This window comes from Hippocampus comes, unplaced genomic scaffold (genome assembly GCF_001891065.2).
Source record: "Hippocampus comes isolate QL1 unplaced genomic scaffold, H_comes_QL1_v1.1 scaffold186, whole genome shotgun sequence".
Taxonomy (NCBI): domain Eukaryota; kingdom Metazoa; phylum Chordata; class Actinopteri; order Syngnathiformes; family Syngnathidae; genus Hippocampus; species Hippocampus comes.
The window spans coordinates 698,251-721,137 of NW_017806236.1; the positions used below are offsets into that span (position 1 = coordinate 698,251).

The 22,887-nt window shown below is 40.4% G+C and overlaps 2 protein-coding genes across 3 annotated transcripts; both read right to left on the reverse strand.

Annotated features, from left to right (window-relative positions):
* Positions 1-40: 40 nt before the first annotated feature.
* LOC109507494 (unconventional myosin-Va-like) lies at positions 41-19,719 on the reverse strand. The gene is made up of 41 exons (XM_019856957.1): positions 19,541-19,719; positions 19,207-19,370; positions 17,470-17,580; positions 16,855-17,026; positions 15,846-15,990; positions 15,594-15,750; positions 15,261-15,404; positions 15,069-15,150; positions 14,851-14,958; positions 14,486-14,592; positions 13,429-13,694; positions 13,262-13,343; positions 13,043-13,183; positions 12,380-12,505; positions 11,895-11,978; positions 11,378-11,506; positions 11,031-11,128; positions 10,874-10,960; positions 10,659-10,767; positions 10,368-10,579; positions 10,128-10,284; positions 8,652-8,891; positions 7,842-8,090; positions 7,314-7,407; positions 7,104-7,246; positions 6,905-7,006; positions 6,567-6,698; positions 6,429-6,485; positions 6,020-6,247; positions 5,865-5,932; positions 5,716-5,790; positions 4,956-5,154; positions 4,188-4,281; positions 3,447-3,584; positions 3,181-3,335; positions 2,405-2,494; positions 2,175-2,325; positions 1,822-2,104; positions 698-872; positions 545-625; positions 41-453 (listed from the first exon to the last, which is right to left on the reverse strand). The coding sequence occupies exons 2-41, from the start codon at positions 19,231-19,233 to the stop codon at positions 301-303; spliced, it is 5,451 nt and encodes a 1,816-aa protein (XP_019712516.1). The 5' UTR covers positions 19,234-19,370; positions 19,541-19,719; the 3' UTR covers positions 41-300.
* An 807-nt stretch (positions 19,720-20,526) lies between these two features.
* On the reverse strand, positions 20,527-22,351 carry LOC109507531 (cAMP-regulated phosphoprotein 19-A-like). 2 transcript variants are annotated; one of them, XM_019857036.1, is made up of 3 exons: positions 22,109-22,351; positions 21,536-21,658; positions 20,527-21,462 (listed from the first exon to the last, which is right to left on the reverse strand). In XM_019857036.1, exons 1-3 carry the CDS (start codon positions 22,169-22,171, stop codon positions 21,292-21,294), a joined length of 357 nt encoding a protein of 118 aa, XP_019712595.1. In that variant the 5' UTR covers positions 22,172-22,351; the 3' UTR covers positions 20,527-21,291. The 2 variants fall into 2 exon arrangements, with proteins under 2 accessions (XP_019712595.1, XP_019712596.1); XM_019857037.1 differs by having other exon boundaries at positions 22,130-22,344.
* Positions 22,352-22,887: the final 536 nt, after the last annotated feature.

Sequence of the window (22,887 nt, forward strand, 5' to 3'; positions counted from 1 at the left end):
AGCATGAGAACGACAATCATCAGAATGTCAGACAGACTTAAAAAAAAACAAACTGATATATTTAATAACTGGTTGTCACATTCAACATTTCAATTACTTTATGTTCAATCCTTTACAAAATTATGTAGTGTCAATAATTATATTATTTCTCTTGCTTATTCACTAAACATATACTGCTAAGTCCCCAGATCATATTTCCTTAAACTGACTTTTTATATTTACTTGGCACGTGAATACAAAAGTTAGGTACAAATTGAAAACCACACATGATAAACAGCAAAACACTGTCAAAGGCTGGCTCTATATACGGTTGAGGAAATCCAAATTTAGGCTTGCAGGGATCTGGATGGTCTCCAGCGCCACAGAGGAGGGTGAGAAAGAAAGCGTGACAGAAAAGATTTTCTTGGCATCCATCATCAGTGTGGACGACTCCTCTCTGTCTTTCAAGATGTCCTATAAAAGGTCCAAAAATGAACAAGTTAATAATTTGAGGACCATAAAAGAGCACTACACTTTTGCACACGTTTGGGTCACAGCAACTCACTTTAATGGTTGCGATGAATGTGGTTGTCACGCGCTCTTCAAACTCGATCACTGGTGTATAAAGTGTCAGCACTTTCACAATCTGTGAGGAAGAACACATGATGATCAAAACAATAGTGACGTATCACATGAAAAACATGGACTGATGAGCGACCTGTGCAGTCGTGAGGCCCGTGCACATGTTGCAAATAGCCTGAGCGTCGGCCTCAGTCTTCTTCTTGACCTGCAGCAGCTGTGCGGCTTGTACGAGAGGTTCCAACATTTCTTTGGCGCCACAGTCGGCCATTTCCCTCTCCGCCAGCCATTCCTCCAACTGCCACACATTGTACCTGAACACAGAGGCAACCAGGAAACAGGTCAGGGTGTGTTCCACTGTGCACACATAAAAAGGTCAGACATTAATTGCAAACTATTGTCTATTTTGTGACCAGGTGGGTAGAGTAACCAAAAATAGTCCTTAAGTAGAAGTAGAAAAATACAACTCAAGTAGTCCTCCAAATAATTACTTGAGTGGGAATAGAAAAAGAATTGCGTGAAAAAGAGCAAGGACAAGGGGTATAAAATGCTTCGCAAAATCCAACTTCGCAGCCAGGGCTTTGGTCTGGCCTGGCCTCTTCAGAGAGCCTCATTGTTCATGAGTGCACGCATTCCTCATAGAAATAAAGAAGAGCAACAAACGGTAGTATATATTGAATACATGGATATATTTTTGTGGTGAAAACCTGTCGTTATGTGTAGGCATAAGAACGTTGCTCACTGAGGTCGAATCAATTCTTCCAGATTATACAAGCGGTATTTGATTTGAGAGTTGAGCAGGGCGTAGCTTCAGCGCATTCAGTTGAAACTCCCGCAGCGCAGCGTTTGAAATCTATGAGAACATCTAGACCTTTTCTAATTTTAAAGACTCATTTTACGTACCGATAACAATTGCTTTTTCTTTTTTTTTAAATCATTAAAATTTGGCAAGGTTGTTGACACTCTTCTCTGTGGTGTGTTGAATTTTGAAAAAGGAACGTGAATTACTCTTTGTGCATGTTTGTTTAGTCCCAGTCATTAAGCCATGAAGGTTGACTTTTATTCCATACCCTGGGAAAGTAAACCGTACGATGGCATCTATAATCACAATTTCTCTCATCTGAGCATCCAGTCTTATTTGTGCATGTCGATCTCATGAGTGTATAGTTGAATTCTATATTGTCCCTGAGAAATACAGTGTCAGCTTGGCTCTACAATGTTTTATTGTGAAAATGTCAGCAGATAAAAGCAACGGGTAGCTACCTGATCTGCAGCCCTTTGCTCCATGAGCACATGTCCTTCCTGAGTAGCAGGTGGTTCAGGGTGACAGCACAAATGATGTAGAACTGCTGCCGAACCACCTGTTTAATGAGGCCAGAGTCCATCCCATGTTGCATCATAGTGGTGTGCCAGAGTCCAAGTTGCTGCAGGAGGACTTCCACGGTAACCGCGTCTTCCTCTGGGGAACCCGAGCTCTTTTTCCTCAGACCTGTCGGCTTGGAGCCCAGAACCCCCTGGATTGTCTCATGCTCCAACATGCTTGAAACTGCACATGTCAAACACGGTCAGGCGGCTTCGGATAAATGCATACGTGCATGTGGGATCCTTCACCTCACCTATGAGGGGCTGCAGGGTGTCCTCCATGCTTTTGATGAGCTGGCGATAAATATGGATAGCTAGGTCTGCAAACACATTCTGGTACTCCGTCAGTTCAAAGTTGGTCAGGCAATGCTCGTTCTGCTTCGCAGTGTTATACGTCTTGAACGTCTGCAAAAGGGGTTTTGCAGAAATAGTCAAATGTGTTTTTCAGTGGAACTCAGCCGCCTCATAATGGACTCGTGCTTACTTCGTCTCCACTATACTGCTTCAGACAGTGAATTAGTCGACTTGTGTTGGATAACCAGAAGGACAACACGGCAAAATCCTTTCCTCGCTTCTATAGAAACAACACCAACAATAAAATATACAATCACTGGTGTCACATACAGGCAACAGCACAATTTCCCAAAAGGGTCTAATTACCGTGTACACTTCTCATAAAAAGATAAGGGTATTGGATGAAATTTTAGGCCGAACACAAAATGTGTCTTAATTTGATCTTCTCTAAACCTTCGAATGTAAATTCACAACAGCAACTTCTGTGCCTTTGTCTCACAATTTCAATGTTGATGCTGAAGATGCATCTGAAGACATTAATGTAACAATATCACAATGATATTGTAGGTACAGTATGTAAATTGAACTGCATTATACTTAGAGGTTACTATGCACATACAGCATTTTTCCAACAGATGGTCAAAAGTGAGCATTATATACTCTCTCTCTCTCTCTCTCTCTCTCTCTCTCATACTGTATATCAGCCAACTAAATTGGTCAGCCGATTTTTTTGTTTTGTTTTTAATTAATCGGAATTTTATTTTGCCAAATCTCCCGGTAAGCATCAACCTCAGAAAATCCAAATATGTTGCGCCTTGTTTTCACAGAATGAGTAAAACGCACACTTTCTTGAAAAAAAATTCACCTTTCTTGTAATGAGCAATCAGTTCTGGAGCTAATAAGGTCCTGCATCATACGCACATGCGTACTTAATGACGTGGACATTAATTATTGATTATACTGAACCTTAATGACTCCTTTGATGCTGCAGAGCACAGAATTGAGCAGTGTGCTGGCTCGCTGATCGTCGTTAACCCTGTCAGCGTATCGCAGGCACATGAAGATGATGTAAGCAGGAAGGCCAGGAAGGAAGCTGACAGCGACACCACGGGCCTTCTGGTCTGAAATGAAAAGTTCCGGGCAGCACCATTAGGCACGGCATTTTCACATTCAGGCATTTCTACATGTTGCGTGAAGCAATCATGGACTCATGCAAGAAAAGTTTGCCATACCTAAAACCAAACTTTTAACAAGGCGGCTCTCTTCACCCTCTTTGTACTCCAACATTCCCTGGTACTCTCTCTCCTTGCGAGGTATGCTCACTGCTTTGGCAGAAGAATTTGTCTCAAGGTACGTTTTCCTTTGTTGAGCTTGAAAGGAACATGAATAATCAGTGAATATACTGTTGACAGAGAGTATAGAACAGTGAAGCACCTGACGGCTTTAAGTTTTTACTCCCCATGTTTACATTAAGTGTAAACTTCATTCCCCAAGAGCCCCCAAGCACCCCCCGGAAGTGGTATGGAATGTAAAATGGGTGCCTTGGCTCAATAAAGACACCAGCTCCACTACATACTGTTGTGCCCTATATAATAGCGAGATGGCCATTTTGCTGTGTGAACGTGTAGTGAGCGGAAGTTATCACACAAATGCATCTTGAAAAGCAGTAAACAAACTACAGTCACTAGAAAAGCAATAGCAATATATTCCGTGACGCAAGGCGCTGACCAGCGTGAAAATATCTTGAATGCACTTTGAGCAACACATCACAACTCGGATGGAAATAGAGTGTTTTGTTTGAATACATTTTTTGTAAGATTTTTTTTCCAACATTTATGAAGGAAGATCCAAAGGTACATTATAATAATGTGACATCAACGAAATAACTGCACACCTGAGTGGCAATCCAAAACTGATGAGTCAACTATACAGTGCACTGTAACAGCCTGTGGCTTTCAGTTTGACATGATTACCTTGAAACTCTTCTACTCTTTTCATGTAGAGCTGAAGATCTTTTTTCAAATTGACAATAGTCTTGTCTTGTTTGTCCTGTTGCTCCATGAGCTCCTGCAAATATGTTGACATACTGGATTAGAGACAGGATAAACACAACTTCCATACACACCCAAGTGTAAAACAAAAGGAAGGGAGAAATACAAATATTTATAAATAGTTTTACTTTTGAGATACTTTTTTTTTCCTGTTTAGATCACAAACTGGCCTTAGCATTAGGTAGCCTTACCTACAAATCTGGCAGTAATAATGTTATAGATTGCGATTGTCTAACACTACAGTGTTGTTAAAAAAAAAAAAAGAGGTGGATATCTGTATATTTTAGAAATGTTTCACAGGTAGATGTACACTGTTCATTGTATTTTCCTAATATGAATAAATTACGATGCGATAGTCCACAACTCTGTTTTTCTAATTTAACAAGCTTTATTATTTTAAGTAGAGTTGTACAACTTCACTGTTAATGATATTGTGGTTACCTTATCGAGTCTCATGTGGGGCAGTTCTATGCTGTTGCAAACTGCAACAATGCAATTAATGTTTAAAAGCGGTCAAATCAAAACTGAACATTATTTTCTTTCAAGAAAATAATATTTTTGATAGAGCATTTAATTTGGATATGATTTAATAGTGTCTGCTGTGGATGTATGCTATTATTGTCTGTTATTAATTACACCACCATAGAAGGGATCATGACAGATCTGTCAAGAGCCAGAGGTTATACACACCAGATTTTCGTGGGTGAGCCGGGTAATTTCGAGCTCCAGGCCCGCTTCAATGCGAGCGTCTTCAGGCAGGAGCAAAGTCTGAGCCAAAAGCTTCTCCTGCTGCTCCTTTTCTTGCTTGAGCGTGTTCACCTCCGTCCGCAGTTTCTCATAACTTTCACTGTGCTGCCTTTCCAGCTTCTGCATTTGGCACTCCAGAAGCCTGGGATTTCAAGTCACAGCATCTAGTTACAGGGGCTGGATTTGCACTGCTTCAAGTAGCAATTCTGTTTTTTTCTCATTTTTTTTGGGGGGGGGGGGACTGAATGGAATCTGCTATCTACAGATTGGATTGAGGCCTCTTCCAGATATGGCATCGGATATCTGCCAACGCGAGTGCAGTGTAACTGCACCAAATGACTATATCTCGTCAACGCCAACTTGACATCAACAGAGTACACCGTTTGATAGTCAAATATATATCCCAGACAACACAAAAATACTAAAAACACCCACAGTTAATCTAAAATACAACAAAAGCACGGACAAATAAATACTGTGAAACATGCAAAATTAGGTATGGGCCAATCATTGAATAAGCAAAATATCTCAACATAATTCAGGGGTGTTTTAATAAGATCAGACCAGGATACCTAAACGGTATGTTTTAATATGTGCGAAAATCAGACGTTTCAGTATTAAATCAGCCCTGCAGTGTAAATCCAGCCATGACGCATTAAGTACTTTGTAGTTTGATCAAATTAAACAACAACACCAAAAACACCTGTTGGTCTCCTTCAAGCCTTCATAAGCCAGCCACAGTTCTCCATCCTCATTCAATGTATGGATGTCAGTGGACCTGCCAGGTAAAAACCATAAAAGACACTTGTTTACTAACATTTAAATGGAAGATTAGGAGGTCCAGGTTTTTACCTGTCAATGTCTTGAAATGAGGGAACATCACTAAGGTCTAAATTCACCCCCTCTCCAAGCGCAGAGTCCTGCATGGGCAGTTGATAGAAAATATTAGCCCATTAGAAAAACTAATGAAGGAAATAACCAATATGTCAATTTCATTTCAATCTGACCTTGTATTTCATAGCCTCTTGGCGCACTATGTGTGACTGGAGAAGAAGCACTTCCTCTTTTCGCAATTCCAGCTCTTCGTTAGAAGAGTTGAGTTGCTCCAGCAATACGTTGTATGTGGTGGAGCCCACAGCAGGGGGCATCAGCTCGCTGTTCTCACTGGTTAAAGACTTGCGCAGTTCACTCAAGTCCTGCTTCAACTTCTTATTTTCAGACTCCAGCTCTTGGCGCTAAATGAAATTGTTTCATTGACATAATGCAGGAAATTGTACAGTATGTACTGTAATTGTGCTTCTATTCTGATTATTATTATCATTATTTTAACCTTATGTTACGAATGTTGATACTTGTAGTATAAATATTTGTTTGTGTATGACATTCCTTATTTGGGACAGTTATTCAGTGTTGTACCTTCAGCGTTTCCAAATCCAGTTCTGCTCTGCCAACAGTTATCTCCTCCTCCGAATCCTTCATTGAAAAATTACCAACAACAAAAATAGCTACTACACACATGAAGGTATCACGTGACTAAAAGTGTTGAGAACATGCCTTGGCTTCTTCCTCGTTGGTTTCCTTCTCATCTAACTGCTGCTGTAGAAATTGTTTGTCCCTCTCTAGTTCTCTAACTCTTCTCTGGAGCTTGAGAATGAGTGGGAGTTCTACAGTAGAGGGGGTCTCATCCTATAATAACAGAGAAATCAGTAATGCAGCCCAAGTAGACGTCGGCCATTGGCCATCTCCACACTTCAGGTAGACATTGGGCTAAAATAATTTTCAGCTAGTTTATTGACTAACAATGTGACTAAATAAACAAAGGTAAAACTGAAAACCATGATGGGTTACAGATAATGTTTTGGGTTTTTTTTTGGTCATGTTCAGTACATTACCGCTTTGTGAACTGAGCTGTACTGTCCATTAGTAGAGCCAATCACTGGACTGCATTCAGGCAAGTTACTGTCATAGCTGGAGTCCGGCCTTTTGCTTGGACTCTGTCAGTGGAAAAAAAAAAGTAGACAAAGCTGACTAAATTTGGTCCATCGTGAGAAACAAAACGCTCACAGAACATAAAAGAAAAAGCTGCCTCACAAGCCTAAGTTCCAGTTCCTCCTTCAGGTCTTTATGCAGCTCCTGTAGGTGCAGGTGTTCACTCAGCAGGTTTTGGTACCGGGAGCGCTCTTCAGTTAACTCTCTCTGTAGTTTTTCAGTGCTTTCCACCTGGGCGTTAATTTCTGAGAACAACAGTTTCATTGTTTTTGGTCATTTAGAAACACATTGAAACTTGAATTTGCATTTTACCTGTCAACTGTTCTTTTTGTTCCAGGATGAGCTTGTTCAGATTTTCCTTTTCATCAGTCAGCAAACCATTCTTCATATTAAGCTCCTCTACCACCTGAGCACATTGAGTCTCGTCAATAATGGCAACACAGGAGACAAAATGGGAAAATAAATAAATAAATAAAATAATAACTTGTTCAATTGTTTTTGTTGTAAAACTCAGTGTCCCTGTTAAATGACGAACTTTAACGGCAAGCTAAAAATGTTGCTGATTTGTGAAATCCTCAGGCAACATTATTTTATTTCCATTTCTTATTCATTATTTTCGTAGTAGTAGTCATGTATTGCTGTTGTTAAGCATGCAAGCCGGGTTAAATATTAAGAAATATGAAGGAAACACATGCAATTTTTTTTTTCCTTCCAACAAAACCGTATCAAAGTCATAGCAGCAGTACACAGCAGACTCAACATTGACATTTGGGGACACAAACGACGACATAACATCCGTGAAGACAAACTACTAAAATAAGAGAAAAGGAGGACGCTCGCCTCTTGTGTCTGCTTCTTGTAGACGCTGTTCTGATCTTCCAGCACTTCCTTTTCACTACGAGTGCTCTCCAGCTCGCGCTGAAGAAAGGTGAGCTGCTCCATTAGTGAAGGGAGCCTTTCTGCCTTGGCTTTGGCCTTCTGCTCGGATCTCTGAAGGTTTTCTATCTCTCTGCAGTGTTGCTCTCTCTCCATATCTCGGGTCTTGGTCGCGGCATTTAGTCTCTCGCTGAGCTCTCTGACGTCTTTGTGCTGCGGGGGCATGCAAACACATGGTGTGCATGTGATGCGACAACGCCCGGCTACAATGTTTTCAGGCAAGCTGGCTTGGTTTTTCTCATGGTCCGACATCCATACTTCACACACATTTAACATTCAGGGTGGTAACACAAGTAAATGATACATTATGGCAGCTACTGCGAATACTAACACGAACATCAATCCATTTCTTTATTCCTAATAATTCCATGCACTTAATTGGATTAGTATGAGTAATTTCTGCAAATTCCAACATGCAATTGGATAAATTAGTCTTATACAAAGGACATGATACAGACAGAGGAAGACGAAGGTTAAGATACCATCTCACTTCCTTAGAACTGCTGAAGCGTCTTTGAGCAAGGCATTAAAAACATGACACTCCTTGGACACCATTTCCTCTATCACTCTGCGATTGTTACATGAAGCATGTCATAAAGGCTGAAAAGTGAATTTTAAAATTGTTCTTTTCCCATATTAGCATCATGGATCTAGCTCAAGGTTCACATGAGATACTACATAATACCAACATACCCAGCAACACAATTGTCTCACCTGCTCATCTAGCTTGTGTTGCAACTGCATAATTTTGTTCTCCATGCCAACGTTGAGATTCTTGAGACGCTGCACTGAGCGCGCCTCAACTTTGAGCTTCTTTAATTCCCTTTTGGCCAGTAGGCGTCGCACACAGCACTGCAGCAGGATGACATTTGCTCGAGTACGTCGATAACGCTGCCTGGCTAGCCAGCCTTTCACCCACTTTTGGATGACCAAAGCCTTTTGGTCGTACAAAATCTGTGAAGAGATCAATATTGGATCATCAATGCAAGGTTCAAAAAAAAAGAGGAGCACAACTTTTTCAACATGTGAGCTGATTATTAAATGACCAAGTCTAAACGATCTACCTTATATACTTGGAATTCTTTAGATGTACAATATGTACTGGTGTCCCTTGCACAATTGAGTGAAGCCATACTGCACAATACAACTTGCATGCGCACACTTCCCAATTCACATCCGTCATGTTGGAATGGTACAGGGACTTCTTCATGTTTTTAATCAATGGCCAGGCCTGAACATGTGCCCGAGCATGCCGCCCGCTCCCCTTTGGCCAGCCCACTCTGCAGCCAGCCTGAGATGCCGCACCACGGAACTGAGCGCAAATTACCCAAAAAAAATAAACAAATAAAAAACGCTCACTTTCCATGGAAATAAATACTTGGCTTAGTTGGTCCCCGAATCATTTTTATAATTTGTTACTAAGTTTAGTGTGGACAAAACAAAATTGAGTTTTGCCAGTGAGGGCCCTTGTGTGCGCATGCAACAGGCGTATGACAGGCTGCCCTGCTTGTCAATCAAGTGACACATTTTACATCAGATGACAGTCAAAGTGTCCTTTTGTTTTTTTTTTCTTTTTTTAGCTCATTCACCGCATATGACAGGCAGCTATATAAATAGCACAAAACTGGGAGGGTTGGCTGTGATTGAGTTAATGCCATGCATTCGACTGACACTCCCTTCGCGAGCTGCAGGTCGCGATTGGCGTAATGGGGCAATTTCCAACAAATGTATCCATTTAAACTTTGCATTTATTGTATCAAAAACATAAGCCCTTAAGAAAACAGCTTTTGTGCAACTTGACTTTAGCAGCTAGCGTTTTATCACACAACATAATATTGTAAGTTCATGGCTTTACGCTTGAGCTTAGACCAGCTAACTCGGAACAAGAAAAAATATTTATTTTATTTATATCCTGACAAAGGAGAAGCACAAGACACTTCAGCAAAGGAGTTAAAAATGAATAGGAGTTGTAGTTGGTCTCTCCTTTGCAGTTATAACACCTTTTACTTTTCTGCGAAGACAAAATATTTTGGAGCATCTGAAGCAATTTTTCAGATCACAGTTGTTGGATGCGAGTTCCTGAATTTACACTACCGGTAATATGGGCCTCAACTGTCAAGTCGCATCATATTTTGAGTAAGATATGTCAATAAAGCCCAGTTAAAAATAATGAATTATTGCTGACATTACCTTATAGTACAGCTTTCTGGCTGCATACGCCCTGAAGAAGGACTGAATGACAACGGATGCAGAGCGCAGCTTTTGGTATCGTCTTCTGGCCGCCCACATTCGGACATTACGTTGAATGACAACAGCTGCTTTTGTCCTCCGCAGAAAGCGAACATAACTGGGGGGGGTGGGTTAGGGGGGGCATTTGTAATGTTGGCTGTCAAATGTATTCTCCTACTGTTCACGAATCTGTCTGCTCACCAGCGTGCCTGATGACCCCGCACATGTCTTTGAATAGTGATGGCAGACTGCTTCATCCTCAGGAATTTTTTACGTGCCAGCCAGCAGCGGATTGTCTTCTGGATGCTGACACAAGCTCTTCGTAACTGTTCAGATCGCAGTTTTTCCAAGTAGGCCACCTGGCCAGCTCTGAAGAAGATCTTGTTTTTACCACACTGATACAGATTCTGGTCCTGACAACAAAATCACAATGGAACATAATCAATATCGACATACTGTGGTTACGACTGAGGTTCTGCCTATAATTCATACCTGGATGAGCTTTTTCAGGAGATTTTGGCAGGTCTGTTTTACATCAGAAAGCACATCCTTTTGCTTCATAAGGACCCGGTAACGACAGAAGAATTCCTGATAGGTCCATCTGCAACGTTCACAAACTTACTATAAGTTTAACATGAATATATAAACATTTAGTGGGGTGTATTCAACATCTCTTGTTTTCACAGAGGCGCCTGCGGAGATGCTACCTCGAAGGGAATCCAGCTGCCGAGATCCGTATCGTTTCCAAGATGCCACACGCTCGCAGCTGCTGGACTGCCCTCACAGGGTCCAAGCTTTATTAAATAGAACATGTTAAATCAAACCAGAGAGTGAGGAGAGTAAAATCATCGCCTTCTCCTTTACCTGAATGGCACTTTATGGTCATTTGGTTTAATGCACCGAACATAGTGAGGAGTCGTAGCATTCAGCGTGTCCATCAGCAAATGTAGGGACTGTCGAAACTGTAACAGAGGTGATGACCATGAAATAAAATCAAAAGACTGACAAACATTACAGGCGGCCACGATCAATATCGTATTTTACCTAACAAAAGCAACCACTTTAGAAATGTTTCATTATGAAACTTTCATAAACAAGTTTTGGTTTGTTGTTTGTTATAGTCGTGAGAGACAGTAAAAGAGAGACTGCGAATGTGCTTTATTATTACTAGTAAAGTTAAAATTGTGGCGATCACCTGTTTTTGATCTCACCTGCAGCCCCACAGTCTTCTTATTAGCTCTCTGTGACTGACCAGATCTTCCCGTAATGCTGGTCGCGGGTCTGTTGGTGGAGCTTGTTGCCTTTTCATTTCCCACAAACAGTTTCAGCAAGAAATCAAACTGAGAACAAGCGAGAAGTCGTTTATGTCAGTGGCCACTAGGTGGCAATGTTTTGATTTAAAGTACAAAGTGAAGTGTGCATTATTTCCTCCAAAGGTGCTGGCACAACAATTCCAGGGTGTGTGCGCATAATAACATCAAGTATGAGTTTCCAACTGGATTCTAAGTTGAATGGGTACTGACAATGACTTCCTTTAAATGACTTCCATTATGACTGTAAAAGGAAATTCTTCGATTGTTCCGTACGCCGGGTTTTATGTTGTGTGCTCTGTTGCATTATTGTTATTTTGTTTGTTCTTTCAAGTGCTTTCTGAGAACTGCAGCTGTTGTGAAAGTGCTCTACAAATCAAGCCGTATTGTATGGTAAAGCGGTGGTCACTAATTTCACCTTGCTCTTCTGTAACACGTGTATTTGCTCTTCATTGACGGTGTCCTTGTTTTTCTCTAGGAAACCGTCACACTGGTACTCCACCTATGGCAAAAAGTGATGGTGGGGAAAAAATGAGCAAAGGTCATAATCATCATGTTGCTGAAGCTGGGTGACAGAACTGTGTTGCTAATACAGTACAACCGATGGTGAAAAGAAGTACAAGTTGTTGGCATTGGCATTAAAACTGAAGGTAATTCTTTCTTCACACACACTTTGCATGAGAACATATGAGTCATCCGTGCTTCCATTTCAACACTGTTTGTTCTGCAAGGGGAAATGATGCACTGCGTGGAAAACATTTTTAATGACGTGAGATTCTGTTTTTCTGTTAAGGTGGCAAGAATATGCATGGATGAGAACTGGCCAGGACTTAAAGTGCTTTTCAATAAGAAAAATAAATTAATTCAACTTTGTTTAGATATCAAAACTTAAGCATTAGCTACCTTATCCGCAAAGTGGTGAACGATGAAAGCTCTGTTCGATAACCTCGGTTTGTCAAAGTGAGCGTTCTGCTTCAACAGGTTGTTGTACATTTTCTGACACCACGTGTCATCGGAGCCTTGCGGCATCTAAGGAAACAGGAAGAAGTGACCCATTAGCTCACCCTGCCTTTTATTCAAAATAACATGTAGGCTCAGCCTGTGGAAAGTTGTGGCAAACACTTGCAGCTTGAATGAGATAAATTTAGGCTCATCCGGATTATTCCTACGAAAAAAAAAAAGATTCTAAAAAGCACAGAACAACAAATTAGTATCTAAAGATGTGCAATTCAGATTCTATATTGTTAAACCGCTGCCAAATGTGCTAATCAAATTGCAGATGGAAATTGATTTTGCATTAAACATGTAATTTCATTTAAGATTCTGCATAAGCAAAGCAAATTCTCAAAAGAAATCTCCAATTATAAAAGAAGAGGATTCATATTTCAATTGCAATGCGTGGATTCTCACCAAATTACTACGACTAATCATTAAAAAAAAAAAACAACCAAAAAAAAAAAAAAACAATGATACTATGCGTCATGTAATACAGAAAACAAGCAAACAAACAGATGACGAGACAAATTGCAATAATCTCCCTGGCGGAGGCAAAGAGCAGCATTTTACTTTGCACTCCTCATCCAGAAGGTCGAGGATGCCCAACTTTGCCTCGATGAGATTGATGCACGGCTGGTTGTCATAGAAGTCAATCAGGGTCCATGGAATCTCCTCCTTCATGTACTCTTCTTGTTCCAGTTTGAAGACATGCTGGAGGCATAAATAGCGACAGTGCTTCACATGCAAGGTTATTACTAGAAAATAAAGAATACAGAACAATAAAGGTACCAGGTTGAATTGCTGTTGGAGTTTCTCATTGGCATAGTTGATACAAAACTGTTCAAAGCTATTGGTATCAAATGTTTCAAACCTGCGGAAAGAATAATTGGAAAAATAAAAAGGACAAAGTACTATTGCCAAAATAAGATAGAAAGGACAGGATGATGACAACATACCCATAAATGTCCAGAACGCCAATGAATGAGTGTTGTTTAACTGCTGATTTGAGCACATTATTGATACAGCCAACAATCCAGCTGAAGAGCCGAGCATAAATGTGCTTGGCGAGTGCGTCTCGGCCATTGACCGCATTCGTCTTGGAGACACCTTTGACGTATGTTTCTGTGGTTGTCTGGAGTTTCCTGTGGCAGAGCCAGTGGGCCATTTCTTCGCAGGGCACCCCCATCAAGTCACAGAACACCACCAAGTGAAAATTGTCTGGCTGAAAATACACAAGGTAAAAACAGAAGCAACCTAAAAGCAGTGATGGGCGAGTACCGAAATTTATAAGCTTATAAACTAAATTAATTTGGGTGGTATGGTGACTTTCTCCGTTACAGTAGTTCATGCATATACTTAAATTTACACATCTTCCTACTTTCAGTGACTTGAAAACTGCATGTTCTTATTATTTATGGCATTTATAAGGGATATATTTCCTGTATAATGCAGTCCAGGCAACATCGTGCTTACTTGTACTATACAAAATGCTATACTCAGCTGTTGCCCACTTTTTTATACTTGTATGTCCCTTTATTTTGGAATATGAAATTTATTCTTCCTCGCGATAATTGAATTTTATCTTTCAGCTATTAGATTTTTTTTTCTCATTTTGAGTACCGTAGGTAAAAAAAATAATAAATTTTAAAAAGTCATTATCAGCTGATATAAAATACACTGTGTTCAATTTTTCAGTCCAGCCCTATTTTCCAACTTCCGTATGATGGTTAACATTTGACTGTATTATTTTGCACTTCAGTTTATTTGGAACAAAGACTAAACAGAGATGTACGTTTTATTTTACACTTCAGAGTGACTGTTGTATCCTTTTCGTCAGAAATAAACAAAAGGTGTTTACCTAAAATGATCTGTCATTGGTTTAGTACAAATTTGATGGATCAAAGTACTCAACAGTTCAGCACTCATACTGGTATCGGTTTGAAAAAAAAAGCGGTATCGAACATCCCGACCTAAAAGCAAATCCCCCTTGTAACTTACTTGAAACTAACTTACCGAAATGCTGCTTCTGTCACCTGAATGATCCTTAACATCCACATTGCTAAGATGAAGAATAGCTGCCAGAATCTGGTAGATTTCCATTTGATGGCTTTCACCGATTCCTAAAAAAACAGCGGAAATGTGTACATGACGCTGCACCAATAATCTCTTTTGGTACAGAAACACTGTCAGAAAGGTAAACAAAATCAGAATACTGTAAATGGTTACAGTCATGCTAAATTTTGATGTGTGCAAATTGCCAGATCAAACTTTTAACCATTGAATTAAATTTGAAATGTAAAAAAAAAAAAGATAAATTTTGAAAGGAAACATTTTTAACAGATTTGTAGCCATCACATACACAAAATATTAAGACTCACCTAATAGTGAAAAAGCTCTCCTTGTGCTGCACATATCTTTGCCATCATCCACTCCATCAATAACTGGATAATGACCCTGATTAGTGTAGTGGAAATCATCTGCATCACCTTGATGCCGCAGACAAATCAGTCATAAACATCGATACAATGGCGAGCTTTTTAAGGAACCATTTCAAATACTCAGCAAGTTACGATGTTTCTAAATTTACAACACTCACCTAATTTGAAGTCTTTAAACTCTGGTAAATGTGAGGAGGCGCACAGCTGATAAAATATATGATAGTTCCTTTCTTCATGGGCCTGAAGGTAAAGCAGACATGCATATTTCCTTATTCACGTCGCAGAAAAGAGAAAATATAGGTTAGGGGTATAGGAGGAAATGCTTAAGTCATGATCAACATGAAAAGTACCTGAAAAACAACTCTTGATTTTTCCAATAAATATGTCCTCATGTGAGCTCCGATGATACGATGCTTCTTATCAAACCCGATCTCAATGTACTTCCCGAAGCGGCTGCTATTGTCATTCCTCGTCGTTTTGGCATTCCCAAGAGCCTAAAAGTATTACACTGAAGCCTCTAAATAACATTTATGACTGGACACAACAACACATTTCATTCGTCAAGCTTGCAAAGTATACAGTAAGGCTCTTATTGGATCTCATTGTATGACTGTCAAAATGTATCGAACAGAATATGACAATAATCAATATGCATGTATGCATTGTGCAGTGTTGAACATCACCTCCATGATGGGGTTGGAGGCCAGGACTCTCTCCTCAATATCAGCCTCACCAGAGGAACCGCTGACCGTAGCAAAGTAACGCATGGCATACTTAGCAGAGACGGTTTTGCCAGCTCCTGACTCTCCACTCACTATTATGGATTGGTTCTGTTGGTCTCTGCATAAAGATATGAGACATATAATAAGTATGAAGAAGATGAATGACCATCATCTCGGGTGGTCCTGAGTCTACAGATTCTATTTGAAGAACACCTGGCCATCTGTTTGTAAGCTTCCTCGGCCACTGCAAATATGTGGGGGTCCATGTCGGCCATGTCCTGCCCACGGTAGGCGTGGATGATGTCAGCTTCATAGATGGGCAGACTCTCATATGGATTGACGGCAACAAGAACAATGCCTAGAGAGTGCAGAAAAGATCTCAGTGTAGATGACAATTATCATTCAGGGTACAAAATATGGCTCACTGCCTGGAAGGTCAATGGGAATTCTCTATAATAGGTGAAATGTGTTTTTAAAAAAAATAAAGTTTGGCAATGTGTGACCTTGGGCCTTCAGTGCCACACACCAAACATCATGACAAAATTCGTCAAACGCATACCCACGCACCTAGCGATCGGCCCTCACACATACCCACTTGTAACAATGGGAAAATTGTGACCTCTACTGTTCTTATTGAGAAATCGTGTTTAGGCTCCACATATTGCATCATCTTTTATTAAATCACAAACATAACGCAATTGTCCAGAACGAAGCAGATTAGCCTCTCCCCTAAAGATATATTAGCATAAAAAGTGAGAAAACAGACAACAAATTAAGGAGAGTGTGGATGTTTGAGAGGCCATTGGCAATGATCGCTTTATACATTGACTGCACTTATGCAATTCAGCGACAGAGACTCTTAACCTTTCGCTTTTTAGCCACAGGTACGTATGACAGAAGTATAGCTTTGTATGACAGTGGGCCCCGCATACTTGTGTTTCAGCACGCATGGATTTGCATACTAGCATTTTTTTGAAATTTTTAAAATGTTTTTGGTTTCTTTGTTTTTGGGGAGTGTCTGTTTTCCCACCCCCACATTTCTTGTGGAAAACGCATAATGAATGTTTATCAGATTGCTTTGGCTTGTGTGTGTGTTCCTTTAAGAGCGACCTGCACCAAGATAATTGTCATCATACGCCTCAAGTCAGAGCGTACAGTGAGCAGGACTCCAAAGTCTACAGTGACAACGATAGTGCGAGTGAGTCAAGATGACGCTCATTACCACAGTACGTGTAAATCAGCTTGGAGTCGATGAAGCGCACTTTGATGTTGTGTAAGACGGCCGGTTCATTAAGGTAGCTGAGAGCCGTGAGGTCATTTTCCCCCACCAGGATGTTGGGGTTCCTTAGAGGTGGAAGGTTGTTTGTATGAGGATCTACTTTATATTCCAACTCCTACAAAAACACAAAAGACAGTTAGGAGCAAATCAGTATTGAAAACATTGGCCAAAGAAATATTAAACACTACAAGAGAGGGTGATTTATAAGTACCAGGCAACTGTCTTGTGCAAGATAAGTTTGCCTTAAGTCACTCCACCTGCATGCCTCAACTCGGCCCAAATTCCTTCAATCACTGTGTTCATCCATCTCTGCCCTTCTCTTGTGGTGCATACATTGCTTTAACACTTTGTTCATTTCTCTCACAGTTGAGTGTACGGTTCTGTGAAAAGGTATTTGCCCCCTTCCCGATTTCTGTGTTGTTTGCATATTTATCACACACAAAAGGTTTCATAGTTCATCCTACCAAATTTAATCGCACAGGCACAACCCAAGGAAATTCCCAAGGGTGCAAATACTTTTTCAGAGCACTGCATATCGAGAAAATTTCTGTGACTTACAGTGCCATCATCCAGGAGGAGAAATAACGTCTTGGTGGCAGTCGCATAATCTTTGACTAGCTTTGCTGACTTCCACACTTCCACGGGGTCCGGGAGCCACACACGGGCATTCTGGTGGATAAGTATAGGAGAAACCAAGTCACAAGCATTCAACCTTAATTCCAGTTACAAAGTATTGTACAAAAACAGCCAATACCAGAATGTGCGGTCAAATCACAACCAAGAGATGGCAAAAGTATTCACACCCTGTACAGATAGGAGTTAAAAACAAAGAATAGGTTGAAATCAGAGGTCCTGATTTAATTTCTGTACTTGAATAAAGGTTTTTCAAAACATTAGAAGTATACATAAGCACAAGTGATTTTTATTTTCAAAAAATACCAAGTTTGCTCAACTTCCCTGCACAAGAATGTGTTGCATAGCTTTGATCAAATTGTGAATCGACTTGAGTAGCAAAAAATGCTGTATTAGATACTGAGATTGATTGAACTAAAAATCCACCTTGTGGTTTTCAATTAATACCATTTTCTAGGCTATAAATTTGAAGCAATCAAATGAAACGCAGTAATTATGGCAGTAATTGTGTGCCTTCTTGCGTCGCATGACGACATATACTCACACCGCTATGCAAATTAAAACGGCTTAAAAAAAATAAAGGGAACCATGAAACAACGCATCGTAGATCTCAATGAGTGAAAAAAAAAATCATAATCATTACACAGTGGAATGCATTGAGAACAAAACAACATCCGCATGATTCAACTCAAAATCATCGTGCCATGCAGGTCTGAATTCAGAATCATAATCACAATGCCCTCCCAGACCTCGATCAGAGAATCAGTCAACTCCTGAACATTCTGCAAATGTGGCATTGGTGGATGGAACGTCATGATGTCTCAGTTGTTCTCAATTGGATTCAGGTCTGGGGAACATGGCAGACCATTCTATAACATCAGTGCCTTCATCATGCAGGAACTTCTGATACACTCCAGCCACATGAGATCGAGCAATGTACCCAGGGCCCTCATTATCAGCATGACTGAGGACTCTCTTCTGGTACCTAATGGTAGTCGGGGTACCACTGGATAACACATGGAGACCAGTGCGCACTGACGTGCCATCCTGGATGAGCTGCACCACCGGAGCAACTTATGTGGGTTGTTGACACTGTCTCATAATACCTCTCGAGATGAGGGAACTAGCAAAATGCAAAAGTGAGCAAAATAACAAAATAAATGTATCGTCCAGAAAGGATAAGGACAGGGAAAAGGTCTGTGGTGACCACTTGTAGAACCATTTCTTTATAGTTTTCTTCCAAACTGTCTCCCCTTTCCAGATGTTGGCACAACAACAGGTGAAAGTGATTCACAATCGATGGCTGCCGAACTGGACTGGCTGACATTCCCATTGGTGTAATTGAGATTGATTCATTGTGTTCTTTAAACGGTCCCTTCGTTTTCTTGATCACTTTTAGCTGTTGGTGCGCCGTTCGTAACCTCGAAACATAAATTATGTCAGAACCGTCGTAACCAAAGGACCTCAATGGATTAAGCGCTTGAAATGAGTACAGTCACTTCGAGTATAACGTTCCGGTGGCGTTATTTTAAGTGCCCCGACAGATAAAAATAAAACGAAGTAGAATTTAATATCTACGTACGCGTATAACGCGGGGGTTAAAGGAAAGCACAGATGGTGAGAGAAGACAGTTGACTGATAAATTTAGAAATGAAAGCTTACCTTGGTGTACAGCTCTGAACCTGCCATGACGAGTAGTGAAAATTAAAAGCAAACCCAGCAAAACTTGTCTCCGAGCAGCACAGCAGCCTCCACTTGTGGAGACACAGTCACCGCAGCCACCACCTTGCCTTTACTTCAAAGTAAATGGAAGCGTGCGGGGCGGTCTGAAAGTGAGATTGTGGCGCTGACAGCAGTGTAGTTGAAACGTATCCATTTAAAATAATATACTATTAAAACGTATTCCATAAATTTTGTAATTCCGGACAATGTAGCTTGAAGTAGTGTCGAACAAACGGTTGACAGTTCAGCGTCAAGTCACATCTGGTCAAATTACCTCCATGCATCTTAAAGTTTGAAATTAGCGTCCAATACTGGAATGCATGCTTCCACTATCGGGAAAATAAAGACACGATTTCACGCAAGTACGGTCAGATCAGGGTCGTGAATTCAATATTAATGCCTCCTAATCTGAATTTGACGCTAAAAAGCAGGTTAACAACGTTGCACATTGAGGAAAGGAAAAAAAAAACGTCACTTGAGTGCCCCTTGGTGGCCAATCGGGGAACTCAAAACCAAAAGAGGCCATAAAACTAATAAAAATAAACTGGAACGTCATATAATGTAATGAGTTTGAGTTTTTCGAAAAGCATCACAGGCTGAAGTTTGGTGTGACAAGGGGCGGAGGGGGGGGGGTATAATTTTCCAATAGTTTGTTCAGGTATTGTTATTGGGTACAGGTATACTTAGCAGATGGTTATGGATGCATTCTGACCTTGATTTACCTAAAATTAAAAAAAGTAGGGGAGGAGGGTGGAAAAATAACAAAAAAAAAAACAGCTCATTATGTAGTGCCGTTTTAGAGTACTGAAAACACCCCCAATAAACATTAAGTATTACCACTCGTTACCATTGTATTGTTTAAATGAGCTTTGTTTTAAATTTAACATTCTCTTTCTCTCTCTCACACACAAACACACACACACACAAACACACACACACACACACACACAGGTCTATTCCAAGGCAGACTTGAGAAAACATTGTCTATTTATAAGCAAATTTACATTATCCTACATTACAGTAAAATATTTTTACTACATTTTACTGACATCCTACAGTTACTTAGTGCACATTAAGCATGCACGTCAAATGTTGTGGATTTCATTGACAGAAATCATTGTACCCAAATAGATAAATCACCTAAACATGAAACAAGCATGGTGAAATGCATTAATAAACACACTTAGACTGGACTTCTACCTAAATTGTGCATCCATTACATCATCCGTATTGACTGTTAAGTACAAAAACAGCCAAAAGGAATATTATGCAAAATTTATTTTATTTACACAACAAATGGCACAGTGTGTTTGCACATACACACCCCACTCCACATACAGTACATAGTTTATTAGTTTCCTTCCTTAAAATCCTAAACCATTCAAGTCGAACAGTGACATGACTCTTCTGACAGCAAATATTGCTCAAGAAAAACAGTATACTTCAATTAAGGCCATTTCGAGAGTTTGGATGATGAGCCCGTTCTTCAAGTCTTCGGAGACCACTGTCAGAAACCCATTAAAACACAACTGTATGCAATCAGACCTGATATTATACACCGAGGTGTGAGAATATTTGATGCATCAATAGAACAGAGGGATGACTCCACATGAGCATTTGTACTTAAAAAGTTCAACTGAGGGACATATCCAAATGCAAAAATGACTATTTTACCCAATATTAAGTCACTGGCTTCTTAGCAAGAGTTTCAGCAACAAGATTCTTTTTGTCAATAACAAACAAGCCTCTACACACTGCTTTCCTCCTGCACCCTGTATTTTTCAAAAGTGAAATATTATACCAAAATGAGGTAGCACTCATTTTTAAGTGTGAAATCACGTGCAAGCAAGTCATGGCTCTTGTTTCAGAGCATTTTAGAATTCCAACTTGCTGGATCTGACTTTTAAATTCCTTTCTCACATGTTTGGTTTGAACTTTGAAAAGAACACACAGAAGTGAAAAGACAGCAGAAGGTAGGTAGGTGGGTTTGACTCAGTGGTGGGAATGGTAACAACAGCAGAGCAATCAGCCAGCCAGCTTGCTTGCCACAATAGAAGTCTTTCTCTGAGGCAAATCCTGAGGCGTTGGGATGTGACCGCCAGTGATCTCGGACTTCTCCGACAGGGCTGATGGCAACTGCTTATTCTTCATTTTGGCTTTGGCCATGTTGTAGTCGCCGGAATCAAAATACTTTGGCTGGGTGAACAAAAATCAAGACTCAATATCTAGATTAAATAAGATAAGGGTTTAATTTAACCATGATACCAACCCCTTTCTGAAGTCTTTTTCTCAGGAAATCCGATCCCCCGGGTTTGGCTCCAAGACCGGCGTACCTGGCCTTTAATTTGGCCTCTTCTGCTTTCTCTGGACTAATAACCGTATCATCCATTTCCTGTCGAAACAACGTACAGTCAGACTTCTACACAGTTGGCAATAGGGTGACCATTGGTCATAGTTTTCTAACATAAAACGACGTTTGGCTTCACAACATTTAGCGTATACTCTGTTCCTTGGCAAATAAAAGACCACAAAATTGAACCGTTAGATGTAAAGGTGACGTCAATTCTGACATGGAATTTTACCAGCCAAACACATTCAACGTGTAGCGCTTACTTTCACGTTTAGAGCAAGAACGGAAATCTCAGTTTATAAATTGGAAGAGTGTGTTGGATCACGGTGTTGAGGTTTGTACTTTTACTGGAGGTAAAAATTACTAACTTGGTGATATCATCCCTTTGGTTGCACTGGCCGAGAGAAGCTAAATGCTAACTAGCCTAGTGCAAACCACTCACCCCTGATCAAGATTTACTATGCAAGCCAAGTTAAGATCTTCTTCACACACATACAAAAAGAGACAATTCACCCGTTCTTCCAACGTCCTCGTTCCTTCAGCCTCATCGGACATTTTACTCTTATTTAAGACGTGGCCTGCTGTTCAAAAACCCAGACGTCCGACCCGGAGTGGGATGAAGTGTCCCTTCACAAGCAGCAGCAGCAGAAGCAGCAACGATACAAGTAGCTTTATGTGCCGTGGGCTGCTGAATTGCGCAATCGAGCCCGGATACTCCACTGACCCGAGTGGACCCGAATCGACGCCTTTTATCTTGTCTTCCCGACTTCAGTTGTTTACATTGGACATTCTGATAAGAACCTGTACAATTCTGCAAAACTGTCACCTTTGTCTTCAAGGTAGTTGTGGAGTTTATACTGTACCATTATGATTAATCGTCATCTTCGGAAGCCTTCTCTTTACAAATATGCGCAATTGTACGTAGTACTGCATTCTTTTTGTTATTTACATAAACTATTCACAAAGTAAGGGATCTTCGGCTTTCGAGTGGAATGAACTTCAAGTGCACATAACCGTTGTAGGTGAACTTCATTTGGCCTTCTCAAACGTTTTCAAGCACATGTCCAGTTGTTCAATGTTTCACCAGTTTTTACACAAATTGCAGTTTCTAAACAAGGAGCTGAATGGAAAAATTCAGGTTTTGTGAAGGACGTCCATATCTATGACTTTCTAGGAATTTCCCAGTCTTTCTATATCTCTATTGCAACCTTACCTGACGATGACACTTTAAATTCAGTGACCAATTCCCTATTCAACAATTGTTAGGTGTC

Bases quoted from the DNA above. Each gene is read 5' to 3' on its own strand.
- LOC109507494 (XM_019856957.1), bottom strand. From the start codon at position 19,233: ATGGCAGGTTCAGAGCTGTACACCAAG. The intron at 10,961-11,030 runs GTAAAGGAGAAG...TATTTAATAAAG, and splicing joins GACCATAAAGTGCCATTCAG to CTTGGACCCTGTGAGGGCAG. The intron at 10,768-10,873 runs GTAGCATCTCCG...TGAACGTTGCAG, and splicing joins GCAGCTGGATTCCCTTCGAG to ATGGACCTATCAGGAATTCT.
- LOC109507531 (XM_019857036.1), bottom strand. From the start codon at position 22,171: ATGTCCGATGAGGCTGAAGGAACGAGGACGTTGGAAGAACGGGTGAAT. The intron at 21,659-22,108 runs GTGTGTGAAGAA...TTGTTTCGACAG, and splicing joins TGAATTGTCTCTTTTTGTAT to GAAATGGATGATACGGTTAT. The intron at 21,463-21,535 runs GTTGGTATCATG...TTGTTCACCCAG, and splicing joins GAAAAAGACTTCAGAAAGGG to CCAAAGTATTTTGATTCCGG.